At 51.6% G+C, this 18,754-nt stretch overlaps 1 protein-coding gene across 2 annotated transcripts in view; it reads left to right on the top strand.

Annotated features, from left to right (window-relative positions):
• Positions 1 to 13,260, top strand: part of RUNX1 (RUNX family transcription factor 1) — a 90,134-nt gene extending 76,874 nt beyond the window's left edge. Inside the window, exons 5-6 of one of the 2 annotated variants that reach the window (XM_053934379.1) lie at positions 8,135 to 8,296; positions 12,416 to 13,260. In XM_053934379.1, coding sequence (XP_053790354.1) covers positions 8,135 to 8,296; positions 12,416 to 12,909 — 656 coding nt within the window. In that variant the 3' untranslated portion in view covers positions 12,910 to 13,260. The remainder of the gene's footprint in view (positions 1 to 8,134; positions 8,297 to 12,415) is intronic. The other variant, XM_053934380.1, reaches the window with a different exon arrangement.
• The last annotated feature ends 5,494 nt before the right edge of the window (positions 13,261 to 18,754 follow it).

Here is an 18,754-nt window from a genome sequence, read left to right as displayed (position 1 = left end):
AGCTCCTGGGATTGCGGGGTCAGGCCGGGATCCGGGCTGGGAGCTGCAGCAGCAGCAGCAGCAGCAGCAGCGTGGGACCGGCGGGGCACACGGAGCTCTCCCCACGCTCCCGGGCCCCCGGCTGCTCCGGGATCTGTTACCTGCTTTGGGTTTGGAGCTTTTAAGGCTGCATTTTCTGGTCAGGATATAAAAATCTTGTGGGGTTGTCCTGTTAGCCGGCGTGGTGTGGTTGGTTTGTTATATTGAAATAGGGAGGGGGTTTTTGCTGCGGCCTCAAGGAAAAATCTGACCCGGGGTTTATGAATCACCCACTGAAATTTGCTGGTTTATGGCTTCCTAGGGCTGGCAGGATGACACTGTTTTTGTAGGGATCCTTTCATTTTTCCAAGTTGTGGATTCCCCTGGATCCCTGGCAGTGCCCAAGGCCAGGTTGGACCCTGGGGCTGGAGCAGCCTGGGGCAGTGGGAGGTGTCCCTGCCGTGGCAGGGGTGGCACTGGGTGGGCTTTAGGGTCGTTCCAACCCAAACCAGTCTGGGATTTAGTGATCCCATGAGGCGTGCCTTACATTGTACCCCCTGCAAAACAGAATCACATGGAATTACCATCCCAGGACTTTCTATGTCCCAGAGATTTCTACATCCTCGGTGCTTTGGGGCAGTTTTCCAGTGTCCTGTGAGAGCTCAGGAGCTGTGCTGTGCTTTTGGCAGGGGCCTTGACCCTTCATCCTGTGAGGTGTGAAGGAAGTTCTTAAAATCACAGAATGGTTTGGCTTGGAAGGGACCTTAAATCTCCTCTTTCCATCCCCCTGCCCTGAGCACCGACACCGTTCAGGGGATCGGGTTACTCTGCATTTTGTCCTGGGCTATCAATAACAGCTTTGGAGCCAAAATCTGCTCTGTGTCACACCGAGGAAAGGAAAGGCTCCTGTGGCTGGCAGGTGTTTGTTTGTCCCCCTTCCCCGGGCAGGTCCTGCTGGGCAGGGATGGCTCCGGCTCTGGGCGGATCCACCTGGGCGTGGGGCTGCGAGGATGGGGAGGGGCCTGCAGGGGCCATCCAAGGAGAGGCTGAGGGGATTTGGATTGTTCAAAATCCAGAGATTTTCAGCTGGAGAAAAGGAGACTGAGGGGAGACTCACTGGCATTGCAGTTCATCCCAAGGGACAGCTCTGATCTCTGCTCCTGGCACAGGGACAGCACCCAGGGAGCAGCTGGAGCTGGCCCAGGAGGGATTTAGGGTGGATTTTAGGGAAAGGCTCTCCCCCAGAGGGTGCTGGCACTGCCCAGGCTCCCCAGGGAATGGGCACGGCCCCGAGGCTGCCAGAGCTCCAGGAGCCTTTGGACAGCGCTGCCAGGGGTGCCCAGGGTGGGCTTGGTGGGGGTCTGGCACTGGGGGATCCCTGTGGGTTTATTCCCACTCAGGATATTCCCTGATATTCCATTCCATGCCCCTTCCTGCGCATCCCTCTCTCGGACACCCACAGTGCCCTGAGCCACAGGGATGCATTTTTAGGCAATTCCCGGTTGGGAACAAGCAGGAGCCGTTCCCAGAGCGCGGTGAGGGCTCGGGGAAGCCGCAGCTCGGGGTTTTGGGGGGTTCAGGAGGAGTTTTGGGGGGTTCAGGAGGAGTTTTGGGGGGTTCAGGGGGGTCCGGGGCCTCCGCGGGACCGGCGCTGCCCGGAGCGCCAGCGCCACCCAGCGGCCACATCGCGTAACTGCACCCGCGGGCACAGCTGGGACCGCGAACATCTGGGAAAACATCTGGGAAAACATCTGGGAAAACATCTGGGAAACCAGCCGGGAAACCAGCCGGGAAACCGGAGCGAGCACCCCGCCAAGGGGAGACCCGCTCTCGGTAGTTTTTTGTTGGTTTTTTTTTTTTTTTTTCACCCCGTCCCTCCCCCCAGAGCGCGCTTGGTTAAATCGTTAAAGGTTGCGCAACATCTGCACGGGTTAATTACAGCTGTTAATTACAGCTGCTGAGCGCCCGGAGAGCGCCGCGATTTCGGGGCAATAAAACAAGACGAGGCACGAAAGACGGTTCAATAGTCGGTGCTTAATGGGGTGTTAGGCGGGAGGGAAGGGGACGGGAGAGCTGCGCAGAGAGGTGTGAATTATTGCACCATAATTCTGGCCCTGCAGGGGTTGGGTGCAATTAATAACTGTTTTCATGTTTGAAATGCGTTTTCTCACACCATAAAAAGCAGAAATGGAAAGTAATCGCTAGTGGGAGAAGCGCTGGGAGGGCTGGGCACCAACTTCCCTGGTTTTGTGTCGTTTTCAGCTGCTTTTCAATGGTTTGGGGGATCCTGTTTGGCTTGAAAACTGTGAGGACCCAAAACTCTTCAGGTTGTGTTGAAGTAGCTCTGCCTGGAAATGTCTTCACGGATATTCCAAGTTGGGAAGCAGCTCCCGTTTATTTGCAGCAGATTTTCACCAGATTAACTTGAACCACTTCAGTTCCCCATGCCAAGCTACCAGCTCCTGAGCCCTCTTTATTTGGAAAGCAGGAAAGACTTTGTTGCTTTTTTTTTTTTTATGGGTTCAATTCCAACCCATTCCAGTTTAATTTTGGGAAACCTGAAAGCTGAAGGAAAGCAGATATCCTCGAAATTAAATATTGTTTGAGGCCCTTGATCCAGCAGCTGGAAATGCAAACTTTACTGGGAGCTGGGTTTGCCTCTTGGTACTGAAACTGGGCCATAAAAATGCAATTCCAGGGATGGTTTTCTCCACTTTTTATTAAAAAGAACTGGGAGGGTGATGCCTGGGGTTATCAGCACAACCTGCTTTCGTGTGTGTACATCTATAATTCACTATATTAACATCCCTGAGCAGAGTGCAGCTCCTTAACCAGGCTGATGGCAAAAAGGGAATCTTTAAGAGCGAGTTCAGGGATTGGGAATGCAGGTACCAAGACAGAAAATTGATTGGTTGGTTGAACCTTCACTTAAGAAAGACTTAATGGGATGAGGGGATTAATAAAGGGGGTCTCTGGGGCTGCTGGCATTGACCCCAGAGGTCAAGATAACAGGAAATGGATGGGGCAGGTCAGGTGCTTCCAGGATTTTTGTGGACGTTCTTCCGGAGATTTCGGTTCATTATTTGATTTTTAGTCAAAATACAGCTTTTGTGATGTTTTTCCTTCTGAGGTGCATTGGGATGAGCATTCCCAGCAGGTCAGGGGTGACCCTGCCCCTGTGCCCAGCCCTGGAGGCACCCCTGGGTGCTGTGTCCAGCTCTGGCTCCTCAGCACAGCAGGGACAAGAGCTCCTGGAGCTGAGCAAGGGCCTGGAGCATCTCCGTGCCCAGGAGAGGCTGAGGGAGCTGGGGCTGCTCAGCCTGGAGAGGAGCCCCAGGGAGAGGGGCCTCAGCCCTGGCTGTCCCTGGCTGTCCCTGTGTGTCCCTGGCTGTCCCTGTGTGTCCCTGTGTGTCCCTGGCTGTCCCTGTGTGTCCCAGTCTGTCCCTGTGTGTCCCAGTCTGTCCCTGTGTGTCCCTGGGTCTCCCAGGAGCAGGGAGCTCATTCTGCCCCTGTACCTGGCACAGGTGAGGGCACACCTCGAGTGCCGTGCCCAGCTCTGGCCCCTCAGTTTGGGAAGGTCATGGAGGGGCTGGAGCACATCCAGAGGGGACAACGAGGCTGGAGAGGGGCTGGGAACACAAACCCTGTGAGGAACCACTGAGGGAGCTGGGGGTGCTCAGCCTGGAGAAAAGGAGACCCAGGGGTGACCTCAGCACTCTCACAGCTCCTGAGAGGTGGCTGTGCCCAGCTGGGCTTGGGCTCCTTCTCCAGGAACTGACAGAACCAGAGCACACAGCCTCGAGCTGCACCAAGGGAAACACAGGTTGGGTATCAGGAAAAAGTTTTTTACAGCAATGGTGATAAAGTTGTGGAGTGGCTGCCCGGGGAGGTGGTGCAGTCACCATCCCTGGGTGTGTTTAACAAAGCCTGGATGTGGCACTGGGTGCCAGGGCTGAGCTGAGGGGCTGGGGCTGGGTTGGACTCGATGCTCTTGGAGGTCTCTTCCAACCCAGTGATTCTGGGATTCTGTGAGTTCTGGCTGTCCCTGTCCATCCCAGTCTGTCCCTGTGTGTCCCTGTGTGTCTGTCCCAGTCTGTCCCAGTGTGTCCCAGTCTGTCCCTGTGTGTCTGTCCCTGTCTGTCCCAGTCAGTCTGTCCCAGTGTGTCCCAGTCTGTCCCTGTGTGTCCCAGTGTGTCCCAGTTTGTCCCAGTCTGTCCCTGTGTGTCTGTCCCAGTCTGTCCCAGTGTGTCCCAGTCTGTCCCAGTCTGTCCCAGTCTGTCTGTCCCAGTCTGTCCCAGTCTGTCTGTCCCAGTGTGTCCCAGTGTGTCCCAGTCTGTCCCTGTGTGTCTGTCCCAGTCTGTCCCTGTGTGTCCCTGTGTGTCCCAGTGTGTCCCAGTCCATCCCAGTCTGTCCCAGTGTGTCCCAGTGTGTCCCTGTGTGTCTGTCCCAGTGTGTCCCAGTCTGTCCCTGTGTGTCCCAGTCTGTCCCTGTGTGTCTGTCCCAGTCTGTCCCAGTGTGTCCCAGTGTGTCCCAGTGTGTCCCTGTGTGTCTGTCCCAGTGTGTCCCAGTCTGTCCCTGTGTGTCCCAGTCTGTCCCTGTGTGTCTGTCCCAGTCTGTCCCAGTGTGTCCCAGTGTGTCCCAGTCTGTCCCAGTCTGTCCCAGTGTGTCCCAGTCTGTCCCAGTGTGTCTGTCCCAGTGTGTCCCAGTCTGTCCCAGTGTGTCTGTCCCAGTGTGTCCCAGTGTGTCCCAGTGTGTCCCAGTGTGTCCCAGTCTGTCCCTGTGTGTCTGTCCCTGTGTGTCCCTGTGTGTCTGTCCCAGTGTGTCCCAGTGTGTCCCAGTGTGTCCCAGTCTGTCCCTGTCTGTCCCTGTGTGTCTGTCCCTGTCTGTCCCTGTCTGTCCCTGTGTGTCTGTCCCAGTGTGTCCCAGTGTGTCCCAGTGTGTCCCAGTGTGTCCCAGTCTGTCCCAGTGTGTCCCAGTGTGTCCCAGTGTGTCCCAGTGTGTCCCAGTGTGCAGGAGGGCAGAGCAGCCCCAGGCTCTGCTCCAGGCCCAGCCATGGCCCCAGAGCCCCGGGCAGGGGCTGAGCCCAGCAATTCCTGCCCAGGAGGCAGAACTGCTGCCCTGGGCAGGGACCGAGCTGGAGCAGAGCCCAGCGAGGGGCTGGAGTCTCCTCCCTGGGATATTCCAGAGTATCCACAATCCCCTGGCTCCGGGGTGACCCAGAGGTGGCACCGGTGACCCCCTGGGCTCCCTCCAACCTCACCCATCCCGGGGTGCTCATTTCAGGGGCACTAAAAGAAAGAATCCGGATTTAAACCCACTCGTCTCTCAGGGTTCCGTAAATCTGTGACAAATCCTGCTTCCCCCATCTTGTCATGCCTCTTCTTACTGGTGTCCATGGGATTCTGGGGTTCTGGGATTGTGGAATTCTGGGATTCTGGGGTTCTGGGATTCTGGGATTGTGCAATTCTGGGATTCTGGTGTTCTGGGATTCCGGGATTTCAGGATTCTGGAATTCTGAGATTCCAGGATTCTGGTGTTCTGGGATTCCAGGATTCTGGAATTCTGGGATTCTGAGATTCCAGGATTCTGGGATTCCAGGATTCTGGGACTCTGGAGTTCTGGGATTCTGGTGTTCTGGAATTCTGGGATTTCAAGATTCTGGAATTCTGGGATTCTGTAATTCTGAGACTCCAGGATTCTGGGATACTGAGATTCTGGGATTCTGAGATTCTGAGATTCCAGGATTCTGGAATTCTGGGACTCCAGGATTCTGGTGTTCTGGAATTCTGAGATTCTGGTGTTCTGGGATTCTGGAATTCTGAGATTCCAGGATTCTGGTGTTCTGGAATTCTGGGATTCTGGTGTTCTGGTATTCTGGGATTTTAGGATTCTGGAATTCTGGGATTCTGAGATTCCAAGATTCTGGGATTCTGAGATTCCAGGATTCTGGAATTCTGATATTCTGAGATTCCAGGATTAGGGTGTTCTGGGATGCTGGAATTCCGGGATTCCGGGATTCTGGGATTCCAGGATTCAGGAATTTTGGGATTCCAGGACGCAGCTGAGCAGAGCCCTCGGAAAGGGGGTGACAGAGGGGCCCGTGGCAGAGCACAGCCAGGGCTCCCCGGGCAGGAGCACTGCACGAGGCACTTTCCATCCCCTGGCTGGGATTCCCTGTTGGAATTCTGGTCCTGGGACTCCAGCACTCGGGAGAGGCCCTGAAATCCATGGATTGCCTGCTGAAATTCGGGAGCAGTGACTGAATTAACCGAAAGCTGCAGCGTCACCCCAGACCTGGCTCACGCTGGGGATGCTCTGGGGTGTTTATTTTAATGCCACCCCTGGAGATTGGATTCCCTCCTGTCCCTCCCTGGGCCCTTTAATGACCATAAATTAACGACCATAAATTAACGACCATAAATTAACGCCCAGGTGATGCTGCAATCCAGAGCTCAGCAGGTTTTGTGCTCTTTTTGTTCCTCCTAAAGCCCATTTAACATAGCTGGATGTCGCTTTTTTACCAACATCAGTCAGCTGGTTTTATTTTGAAGGAAGGCTGCCTGCAAAAAAAAAAAAAATTAAATATTAATAATGTCTGAATTTGAACTTGTTACTCAGCAGAAAAATCTAACTTCAATCTGCAACTTCACCAGTGGCTTTTGAGAAGCTGGGAGTTTTGGATAAATCCTGCCTTCTAAACAGTTGGAACAAACAAAATGTAAAACTCATCTCCTTAAAGAACAACAACAAAAAAATATTTTCCAGATGGGCTTTCTGATGGGAGATCAAAGTCCTCATCTCAGACTTGGGAAATTTCCCTTCGATATCTGCATGCAGATCATCCAGCATTTGGTTTTTTTTCATCCAAGGCAATTGTCTTAAAGGAGCTGCAGGAGGATGCTCTTAAAGCTGAAGAAAAGAGAAAAGATTTTACTAAAAATAGAAAAGATTTTACTTAAAGGAGCTGCAGGAGGATGCTCTTAAAGCTGAAGAAAAGAGATTTTACTAAAAATAGAAAAGATTTTACTTAAAGGAGCTGCAGGAGGATGCTCGTAAAGCTGAAGAAAAGAGATTTTACTAAAAATAGAAAAGATTTTACTTAAAGGAGCTGCAGGAGGATGCTCGTAAAGCTGAAGAAAAGAGAAAAGATTTTACTAAAAATAGAAAAGATTTTACTTAAAGGAGCTGCAGGAGGATGCTCGTAAAGCTGAAGAAAATAGAAAAGATTTTGCTAAAAATAGGGGGAAAATTTGGGTGGGTAAAGGGGAGAGGAAACTTTGATTTCTACAAAAATGAGGTATTAGAAAATCCCAACTTCACCTGCAAAATGAAACAAGCAGGAGAGAGTTGAGACAACTGATTTGGACCAACTCCTTTTTGGGCTTCTCTGGTTCCAAACCTCATCCAAACTGGTCCTGTGGCCAGAGAAGAATCCCTTGGTGGTTTTACAGAGAGCCTGCATCCCCCAGGAACTGCAGTGACAAAGGGGGGAATGGCTCCCAGTGCCAGAGGGCAGGGCTGGATGGGAGATTGGGAATTGGGAATTGTTCCCTGGCAGGGTGGGCAGGGGCTGGGATGGAATTGCCAGAGCAGCTGGGGCTGCCCCTGGATCCCTGGCAGTGCCCAAGGCCAGGTTGGACACTGGGGCTGGAGCAGCCTGGGGCAGTGGGAGGTGTCCCTGCCATGGCAGGGCTGGCACTGGGTGGGCTCTGAGGTCTCCTTGATGGCCTTCATGACAATTTTTGGCTAAAAGAGCAGTGAACGCACAGCCCCAAAGAGCGAGGAGGAGTTTCCCCCTCGGAAATTTTAATCTGGTTTTCCCTCTCTTCTTCTCTGGCGTTAGGGCATGGGCTGGACTTGATGATCTTAAAGGTCTCTTCCAACCTAGTGATTCTGTGTGTAATTTTTCCTGCCTGGTATTAATGGGAAACAGCAAAAAAGCTTCACATGGGGAAAAAAAAAAATTAAATAAAATCAAATAATGTTACAGAAAGAAACTCACTTGAAGTCCTCCTGACAAGGGGGGATTTACAGAGCTGAAATTGAGTCAGCAGGGCACTTCCAGCCTCTGCTTGGCCTGCCGGGCCCTGTCCCTTAGGTGTGTTTGTGCTTGCAGACACCCGGCAGGTGCAGCCCTCGCCGCCCTGGTCCTACGACCAGTCCTACCAGTACCTGGGCTCCATCGCCACGCCCGCCGTGCACCCGGCCACGCCCATCTCACCTGGCCGGGCCGGCGGCATGACCTCGCTCACGGCCGAGCTCTCCAGCCGCCTCTCAGGTAAGGACACCGCCCCCGGGCCCTGCGTGACAAAGGGACACTCCCCAGTGGCAAACTGCTGGCCCTGTCCCCACCCCTGGGTCCTCCATGCCAAGGGGACCTTCCCCAGTGGCAATTGGTGGCCCTGTCCCCACCCCTGCTGCCCCCATGCCAAGGGGACACTTCCCTGGTGGCAAATTGGTGGCCCTGTCCCCATCCCTGGGTCCTCCATGCCAAACCAGTGGCAAACTGGTGGCCCTGTCCCCATCCCAGGATTCTCCATGACAAAGGGACGCTCCCCCAGTGGCAAACTGGTGGCCCTGTCCCCACCCCTGGACTCTCCATGCCAAGAGGACACTTCCCTGGTGACAAACTGGTGGCCCTGTCCCCATCCCTGGGTCCTCCATGCCAAGGGGACTGGTGGCCCTGTCCCCACCCCTGTTGCCCCTAAGCCAAGGGGACTTTCCCCAGTGGCAAACTGGTGGCCCTGTCCCCACCCCTAGGTCCTCCATGCCAAAGGGACCTTCCCCAGTGGCAAACTGCTGGCCCTGTCCCCACCCCTGAGTCCTCCACACCAAAGGGACACTCCCTGGTGGCAATTGGTGGCCCTGTCCCCACCCCTGTTGCCCCCATGCAAAGGGGACCTTCCCTGGTGACAAACTGGTGGCCCTGTCCCCACCCCTGGGTCCTCCATGCCAAGGGGACTGGTGGCCCTGTCCCCACCCCTGTTGCCCCTAAGCCAAGGGGACTTTCCCCAGTGGCAATTGGTGGCCCTGTCCCCATCCCTAGGTCCTCTATGCCAAAGGGACCTTCCCCAGTGGCAATTGGTGGCCCTGTCCCCATCCCTGGTCCTTCCATGCCAAAGGGACTGGTGGCCCTGTCCCCACCCCTGCTGCCCCTAAGCCAAGGGGACTTTCCCCAGTAGCAAATTGGTGGCCCTGTCCCCATTCCTGGACGCTACGTGCCGAAGGGACCTTCCCCAGTGGCAAATTGGTGGCCCTGTCCCCACCCCTGGGTCCTCCACACCAAAGGGACACTCCCTGGTGGCAATTGGTGGCCCTGGCCCCACCCCTGCTGCCCCCATGCCAAGGGGACACTTCCCTGGTGACAAACTGGTGGCCCTGTCCCCATCCCAGGATTCTCCACACCAAAGGGACACTTTCCCAGTGGCAATTGGTGGCCCTGTCCCCACCCCTGGATTCTCCATGCCAAGGGGACACTCCCTGGTGACAAACTGGTGGCCCAGGTGCTGCCCCAGCCCTGCAGGAGCTCTCTGGGCGAAGCTCATTCCAAGTTTTGGGGGATCTGTGGGAAGAGCAGAGAAATAAGAGAATTTTAACGAGTGAGCTGTGTTTGATAAACCAATCACAGACTGGGCTGGGAAAGATCTCCAAGGTCATCGAGTCCCAGCGGTGCCCCATGCCCACCTTGTCCCCAGCCCAGAGCTCTGAGTGCCACCTCCAGCCCTTCCCTGGCTGCTCTTCCCAAGGCCTGGCCACCCTTTCCAGGAGGAAATTCCCTCTGGTGTCCAGCCTGAACCCCAAACTGGTTTGGGGTGGGAGGAACCCTAAAGCCCATCCCGTTCCCAGCCCCACTTTCCACTACCCCAGGTTGCTCCTGGGGTTGGGAGCCCAACAGAGCATTGCCAAAAAAGAAGGGAAAAGGAGGGAAAGCAGCACTTTGAAGGTGTAGGGAGAGATTAAAATTAGATTGCCAAGAAATGGATGGCATTCCGAGACATTCCAAGATATTCCAGCTCAGTTTCCTTCCCTCCCTCTAAATCCAGAGCAGAGCACGGCAGGTTTTGGCTGCAGGATGGTGGGGTCGGACGTTTTAGATGTTGCACTGGAATTTCTTGTATTCCACGTCCATCAAATCGTCCTGCAGAGTTTGAGAAGCCACCAGAAAAATGGGAGTGAAAGCCACCCCGATTCCACCCAGTTTAACTGTCCCTGACCTGCACATCTTGAACCAAGCCGTGTGCGCAGCAGCAGGAATTTTCTATAAATGAGTGAGAGCCATATCACTCTAATTTGCATAGAGCTTTTGCAAAAATCCCTCCTTTAACTCCACATCTTGCTCTCGTTTGAAGGCTCAGGGCTTCTCCTGAGATCACAGGGAACCTCTTGAACGTGCTCCAGCCTGCTCTGTTGTTGTCATGTAGAGCTTGCTTTGGAAGCCTCACACCAAATCTAAATTATTTCTTAGGTCTGGGTGATAAGTGCATTGTAGAGAGGGCTGAAAACACAGGGAACTTTTCAGAAAGAGCCATTTCTTCTTTTTTTTTTTTTTTAAAAAAAAAGTCTGTAAAATTTCTCATTCTTTATTTACACAGAATTAGAAATCAAAAACTCAAAAAATTAGAATTCCCCTTTGTTTTCCACCAGGACCCCCAGGTCCTTCTCCACAGAGTTGATTTTTCTGCCCATGGCCACAGGGATTTTCCTTGGAGCTGGCAGAGTTTCTCCATGCCTTGTGAAGGAACCTAGAAAGGTTTTGTTCCCACATCAGCATCCTTCTTTTCCTGTTCTAATTCCTTACATTAAATGTCATTCAGCATTCCTGGGAAAATCCGTCACAACCCTTTCTGTCACTCACACTTGAAAAAAATTTTCTCCTTGGCAGAACAAAGAGCAAATCTGAGGAGGATTTTAGGCCCTCCCAACTCAAGACCTGGTGTCTCCAAGGAAAAAACAACAGTGTGGGATACATTTGAACCATCTTGACGTTAAATGTCATTACTCTGCTTTTTGCCAGGGCAGAACGAACCCTCCTCTGATTAACGATGTATCCAGGCAGTTTTAGGAAGTTTCTCAGGAATGAGGTGTGGAGGTAACATTTAAAATCTGGCAGATGCCACCTTAGCCTTGCCTCCTCCAAAGCTCCTGCTGCTCCATCCCATCGTGTGTTTCCCCATGTTAAACCTAAAGGTGACGGGGTTTAGGGGAATGAAATGTGTTCCCATTCATTTTCCATTAAAAAAAAAAAAAAAAAAATGGATGGCAAATTCTGAAGGAAGCAAACAGCAAGTTCAGAGCTCTTCTAAGAAATTAAGAAATTAAGAGGAGCTCCTCGAGGCGGGCTGATGTGTCCTGAGGAGCTTTCACAGCTTGGCTCTGGAGTGTGTTTGCTCCAAGAATCCCAGACTCAGTCTGCTCCGGCTTGGAATCTGGGGAGAGCCAAGAGCTTTGTTTTCCCTCTGCTGCTCCTCAGGAGTATTTCCTTCAGCACGCGGCTCCTCTGCTGCAGACTCCACGCCTTGGCTGCCAGGAGAAGTTGTCTTTCTTCTGGAATTTTTTTTTTTTTCTGTAATTATTGTTGTTATCTTAACCAGGCAGAGCTGCCAGCTCTGGGGATGAGACCTTCCATTAACCTGAGTCACGAGGAGGATCCTTCCTCAAGAGGATCTGCTCCTCCTGTTTAATCCGGGCAGGGAAAGAGAGGATGGGACCAGAGGTAACTCCATGGATGTCAGACGAAGCAGAGCAGGATTTGACTCTCCTGTGGAGCATTTCAGAGTGAGAGGACAAGGGCTGGGCCAGGGCAGGCTCAGCTTGGCCAGCAGCAGGAATTTCCCCATGGAAAGGCTGCTCAGGCCTTGGCAGGGGCTGCCCAGGGAGCTTTGCAGTGCCCATCCCTGCAGGTGTCCCCTGGAGGTGGCACTCAGAGCTCTGGGCTGGGGACAAGGTGGGCACAGCTGGCACTGCATGGGCTGGGAGGGCTTTTCCAGCCACAGGGAATTCTGTAAGGAGCTGGGGAAGGGCTTGGAGCTTCAGGAGGGGCTGAGGGAGCTGGAAAGGAGCTCAGCCTGGAGAAAAGGAGGCTCAGAGGGGACCTTCCCAGGCAACAGGGACAGGAGGAGAGGGAACGGCCTCAGGCTGGGCCAGGGCAGGCTCAGCTTGGCCAGCAGCAGGAATTTCCCATGGAAAGGCTGCTCAGGCCTTGGCAGGGGCTGCCCAGGGAGCTTTGCAGTGCCCATCCCTGCAGGTGCCCAAGGAAGGGCTGGACGTGGCACTCCGGGCCACAAGCTGGGCACGGAGCAAGCCGGGCCTCGACGATCTCACAGGTTCCTCCTGACTTAATTAATCCTGAGGATCCCATAACAATCCCTCCGCCTCCCTTCCCTTCCCTTCCCCCCAGGAGCGTCCGACCTGACGGCGTTCAGCGACCCCCGGGTGGGCATCGACCGCTCCTTCCCGGCGCTGCCGTCCATCTCCGACCCTCGCATGCACTACCCGGGAGCCTTCACCTACACGCCCACGCCCGTCAGCTCCGGCATCGGCATCGGCATGTCGGCCATGTCCACGGCCACCAGATACCACACGTACCTCCCGCCGCCCTACCCCGGCTCCTCCCAGGCTCAGGGCAGCCCCTTCCAGACCAGCTCCCCCTCCTACCACCTGTACTACGGCACCTCGGCCGGCTCCTACCAGTTCTCCATGATCTCCGGCGGGGACCGCTCGCCGCCGCGCATCCACCCGCCCTGCACCAACGCCTCCACGGGCTCCGCGCTGCTCAACCCCAACCTGCCCAACCAAAGCGACGTGGTGGAGGCCGAAGGGAGCCACAGCAACTCGCCCACCAACATGGCCAGCACGGCAAGGCTGGAGGAGGCCGTGTGGAGGCCGTACTGAGGAGGTCGGGAGGAGCTCGAGGGTCAGGACTAACGGACTTCCCATTTCCCGGCGCCCGGAGGGATCCCAGAAACTTCCCTGCGGGCCCTGCCGCGCTCATCCGTGAGTTTCAGGAGCAAACCCTCCCGAAGTTGGCGCTCCCAGGGGTGGTGGCTCTCGTTGCCCAGGCCCTGGTGGAGCCGCGTCGCTCCGGCAAAGAATTCCCGGCAGGAGAACGAGCTTCTGGAAAGGAGGACGGCCCAGCTGGTGGTGCAGAGGTAGCGAGGGTGGGTAGAAGGGTATCCAGCCTGATTCCAGGCCTGTGGCTTCCCGACGTGCCTGGGCTTGAAGGTCTCCACAGCCCTGAAAGAGTGTTTCGGTTCACTTCTATTTTTAAGACTTAGAACCTTAAAAAAAAAAAAAAAACCAAAAAAATACAAAAAAAAAAAAAACCAAAAAAAACAAAACTAAATCTTAGCGAGTTTACTGCATCTTAGGGACATCTTAAGTGTAAGGAAGTATAGGAAGATTCCCAGAGGGAAACTGTGAACGCTTCTGTTTTAGCAATGCTGTGAATGAGAGGTTTTATATGTTGGACTTCATTCTTTCTTTTCTTTGTTTTGTTTGTATATTCCAAAGAACATGGAAATTTTTATTACTGGGTGGTTTTTTTTGTTGTTGTTTTGTTTTGGGTTTAGGTTTTTTGGTGGTTTTTTTTGTTTTGGTTTTTTTTTTTTTTTTAGGATGCAGCTCATCCTGCTTTGCATCTAATTTGTTTTATTTCTCTTGGCACCTTATAAATCGCTAAAGAAAAAAAAAGATTTTGCTCTTTTTTTTGTTTTAATCATGCTTGCTTCTTTCTTGCTTTGTCAACTGAAAGAATCAGCCCCTTTTTCAATGAGTTAATTTAACTTTTTATCTCTTGGACTTTTTTTTTTTTTTTTAACACAACGGCTACAGCCTTGGGTCATTTTCAACTACTGTATTTCTTTGATGAGTTCATTGATATTTATGCCTGATATTTAGACTTTTCTTATTTGTTGATACTATTATTATTTAAATATGCCTGTGTTTAAAAAAAATATCAGCAATTGCCTTTTTTTGGTAGCAGCCAAAGTCAAATTTCTCACATTGAAAAAGGCTGGAATAACGATGGGCAAAAGTGACCTCTTAATTCCCTATAAATGTTGTTTACAATTATCTCACTCTCGTTTTACTCAGCTTAGATCCCCAAAGGCATTGAGGTGCCCAGTTCCTGCTGGAAGGCACCAAAATCCCTGGGAATTTCTGTACCTTTCCAAGTGGTGGAGTCATCTCTCCCTCCTCCTACTTTGTCACCTGTGGTGACCCTCAGGATCAGCAATCAGGATGTAGATACTTCCTAAGGCAAATTCAATATTCCCTAATTAAATACCTGCCCACTGGAGGGACAGGACACGGGGAATGGCTTCCCACTGCCAGAGGGCAGGGCTGGATGGGAATTGGGAAGGAATTTTTCCCTGGGAGGGTGGGGAGGCCCTTCCCAAAGAAGCTGTGGCCGCCCCTGGATCCCTGGCAGTGCCCAAGGCCAGGCTGGAGCACCCTGGCACAGTGGAAGGTGTCCTTGCCCATGGCAATTTTGGTGGATGATCTCTAAGATCCCTCCCAACCCAAACCATTCCCTGGCTCTGTGATTCCCATGGCAAGGGGGAAGTCCTGGCTCTGATGGAGTCTGGGTGAGATTTGCTCAGCACAAAAGCCACGTTCCAGTCTGCTGGCAAACACATCCCTTCCCAGACAGGGCTTGTTCTGGAAAGCTCCAGAAAGGCCGGGGCCTGGACAACCCTTCCACTTGCATCTCCTGGGAGAAGAGGTATTTAAAGTTGGTGTAGCCAATGTTGTGCCCTGTAGTAAATCTTGCAAGGGTTTTACTACGAGCAGGTTCAGCACGGAGCCGTCACCGCTGCCCGTCGTCCCAGCACAAACGTATCAGATGTCACTGTAACGTTTTTGGCACTATTTTTATTGAGGGTTTGCTCTGAACGCAGCTCTTGTACTACTCCTTAACTCCAAACTGCTGATGTTGACACGTGTGCGTCCCAAATGAGCTGATTATTATTTAATGTACCTCTCAAACCAGAGAAACAATTGCAGGTCAACTCAGAGAGTATTTGAAAGCAGGACTTTAGATCAGTGTTTGATGTTTAAAAAAAGAAAAAAAATAAAGAAGTTAAAAGGATTCAAATTAAAAAGATCCTTGGCTGCAGGCAGCAAAACAGCTGGACTTATTTAAAACCATTTGTTTTTTCAAGTTTTCTCTTTTTATATATATATATATATGATTTTGCTTCTTTGTTTGAGTTGGATGCAGTAGCACTTTGGTATTGAAAAGAATCGAAGAATTTCCATTATCAATGAGGTCGTTTTTGTGCAGAAAATAGGGAGTGTTTCAAGAGATCTCAGCAAAAGCCCAGAATGTTTCTGTTAAAACACATGGCCTTGTGCTTTTCATTTAATGGAATATCCTTTCTATTTCCAGAGTTTGCTCTGAAAAAAAAAAAAAAAAAGACAGAAAACATCCAAATTCTATCAGAAATACATTTTGGAAGTCTGGAGACGCTGCTGAATACAGAAATACAGAGACCCCCCTGGTTGTAGCATTTCTATAGTTGGACTCTCACCTCTTCAGTACCCTAAAAAAAAAGTCCCACATCACTGAGCAGTAGCTCTGCTGCAGAATCCATTCGGCACGTTCTGTGCGACTCAAACCCTAATTTATTACAGCTCTCAGTTAAAATCGTAATTGATTACAGCTCTCACATCTGCCTTGTGACTGGACCACCAAAGTGCACGGAGCTGGGAGTGGAAACACGGCAGGGAGGGAGAGGAGAGGAGCTTGGAGGAGCCAGGAGGGGCCAGGTGACCCGGAGAGGGAATTTTAACAAAAAGCATGGAGTGACAGGAAGAGGGGGATGGTAGTAAGATGAAGGAGGGCAGAGTTAGATGGGATATTTGGGATAAATTCATCCCTGTGAAATTTGTGAGGCCCTGGCACAGGGTGCCCAGAGAGGTTGTGGATTCCCCATCCCTGGCAGTGCCCAGGCCAGGCTGGACACAGGGGCTTGGAGCAGCCTGGGACAGTGGGAGGTGTCCCTGCCATGGCAGGGCTGGCACTGGGTGAGTTTAAGGTCCCTTCTGACCCAAACCATTCCATGATTTGATGATTCCATGAGTTCAGCCCAGTGGCAGAAGTCAGGTTGGTGTGGTCACCAAGGCGAGCTCAGTCTGGCCACCAAGGTGAGGTTGTAGCCACCAAGGTGAGGTCAATGTGGTCACCAAGGTGAGGTTGTGGTCACCAAGGTGAGGTCAATGTGGTCACCAAGGTGAGGTTGTGGTCACCAAGGTGAGGTCAATGTGGCCACCAAGGTGAGGCTGTGGCCACCAAGGTGAGGTTGTGGCCACCAAGGTGAGGTCAATGTGGCCACCAAGGTGAGGTTGTTTTGGTCACCAAGGTGAGGTCAATGTGGCCACCAAGGTGAGGTTGTTTTGGTCACCAAGGTGAGGTCAATGTGGCCACCAAGGCGAGCTCAGTGTGGCCACCAAGGTGAGGTTGTAGCCACCAAGGTGAGGTCAATGTGGCCACCAAGGTGAGGTTGTGGTCACCAAGGTGAGGTCAATGTGGTCACCAAGGTGAGGTCAATGTGGCCACCAAGGTGAGGTTGTGGCCACCAAGGTGAGGTCAATGTGGCCACCAAGGCGAGCTCAGTGTGGCCACCAAGGTGAGGTTGTAGCCACCAAGGTGAGGTTGTGGCCACCAAGGTGAGGTTGTGGCCACCAAGGTGAGGTTGTTGTGGTCACCACATTGCCAGTCCTGTGGGACACCACAACCTCCTTTCTGCCACAGCCCTTTCTGCCCTCAGAATTGAAACCCACCCACCCTGGAAGCTAAAAAATCAGGGATTCACAGGAACAGGGAGCTGGCAGCTCTCAGACTCTAAATCAAACATTTTTTACGTCTGTGCCTCTCCTTTGTCTCCACTCATGCTGAAGGTGAGGTTTAATTTGGCTCTCCCTGGTGCGAACAGGATGAGGAAATACAGAACTGGTCACCACCACATTCCCCTGTGTCCTTATTGACACTTTTCTGGAATTTCCCAGTGTTTCCCGTGTTTTTATTGCCAGCAACCAAATTTTGGGGTCCAACCTCTCTGGGTATGTCCAACACTGAAAAGGAAAGGAAAAGCCAAGTTCATTATCCCTGGCGATTAATCTGTTTAATCGCTGTGGGTTTCTGTGCATTCACTCATCAGAAACCACATTTTACTCAAATATTTGGTTTTGTAGCCATCACTAAGGATGGCACAGTTTTTCAAGGCTGTGAAAATGCTCTCACATCTTTCCTCTTATATTTTAAGGGCACGTAACAGGCAGAAAAAAAAAAAAAGACATTTGGGTAAAACATTTCCCTCATCCCCATCTCCAAATTAGAGTGCATAAATATATTTTTATATGGATATAATATATGTATATTTATATAGTTTTAACATCCTGAGGGCTGAATGGAATCAGAAAAATTGAATTCTCGTGCTTCTGCTCTGGAGCTGCAGTCAGCAGAGTGCTTTAGGTACCTCACCCTCCCAAAATTCATCTCCTGGCTGTCCTTCCTCTCAACTTGGTTGCTCCTTTCACAAGACACAGCTCCTTGGCCACGTCAAACATCTTCAGTGTAAATTTTGCTGGCTCTGAGGACGAATATTTCCCTCTCCAACAACATTTAAATCCATTCAAGAGTTCCTGCTCGCTCCCAGGGCATGGCAGAGGAGCTTTAATGCAGGGAGAAGAGGATGCAGAGAGCACCCCAGCTGTGAAGGGTTTGATTCGTACAACGATGCCAAATTCTCCGCCGGGAAGGAGAGAAATCCTCTCCTCCAAACAGCCTTTGCCAAAACGTCCCAAATTTCCTGCGCTCTTGAAACATTCACTGCTGCTTCCTGGGTGACCTTTTCCCGTGGGTGTGTTTGAAATTCAGGGAGGAGTGGATCCGTTTTCTGTCCTCGGAGCAAAACTCTGCCTTGTTTTCCTGCCTTGTACCATTTTCCCGCTGGAATTTTGTTCACCTCGCTGGGTCACTCCCAACCACTCGGCGTTTTTCTCCTTGTCCTTCGAGAGTTGCATCCCCAGAGTTACTTGTATTTATGTCTGTAAATAGATTTCCAAAGCTTCCTAGCCAAAATATTTAGTGCTTGTAATTACTCTGCATTTTTCTCTTTTTTTTTTTCTCTGTGTTTTTAATGAACTTACCTTTGTGTTTGCTGAAATACTGTAGTGAGACTTATTTCTTTTCCAAATTAGTTGTTTTTAAGCTTCAAGAGGAACTACATTTTATTCACTTTTGTAAACAGTTATAGCATGGTCTCTATCCAACATCCTTCACTTTTTTGTGGTAGGGGGGAAACAAATGTGCAAAAAAAAAAAAAATCTGTGGATTATTTGTGGTATTTTGGGTTGGACAATTCCAGCTCTTTTTAAAACCAAAATTTCAGTGGGAGTTAGTGAGGCTGAGGGGGGACAAGCCCCATCAGAGTGGCACCAAAGGGAATTTGTTCAGCATTTTCTGGTTATGTTTACAAAACTTTTTCCCTTTCACGCTGAACTTTTCCTGAAGGGGAAACCATCAGGTTGGGGATTTTTTTTTGGGGGGGGGTTGATTAGCAGGGATTTTTCTTCCTGGAGAGGGAGGGAGGGCAGAGGGTGGCTGCTGATTTTTGGAACCAGATAGGAAAAGAGAATAGAGTAGGGTTTGTTTTTTTTTTTTTCCCCACTCCAGGAATCTCTAGATAGCACCCCGGGGTAAATTCCTGCTGTCCACAGGGGTGGTTGTGTCCAG

The sequence above is a fragment of the Vidua chalybeata genome, chromosome 2, assembly GCF_026979565.1.
Source record: "Vidua chalybeata isolate OUT-0048 chromosome 2, bVidCha1 merged haplotype, whole genome shotgun sequence".
Taxonomy (NCBI): domain Eukaryota; kingdom Metazoa; phylum Chordata; class Aves; order Passeriformes; family Viduidae; genus Vidua; species Vidua chalybeata.
The sequence above is the reverse complement of the archived record's forward strand: the minus strand, read 5'-3'. Positions and strand labels throughout refer to the sequence as shown.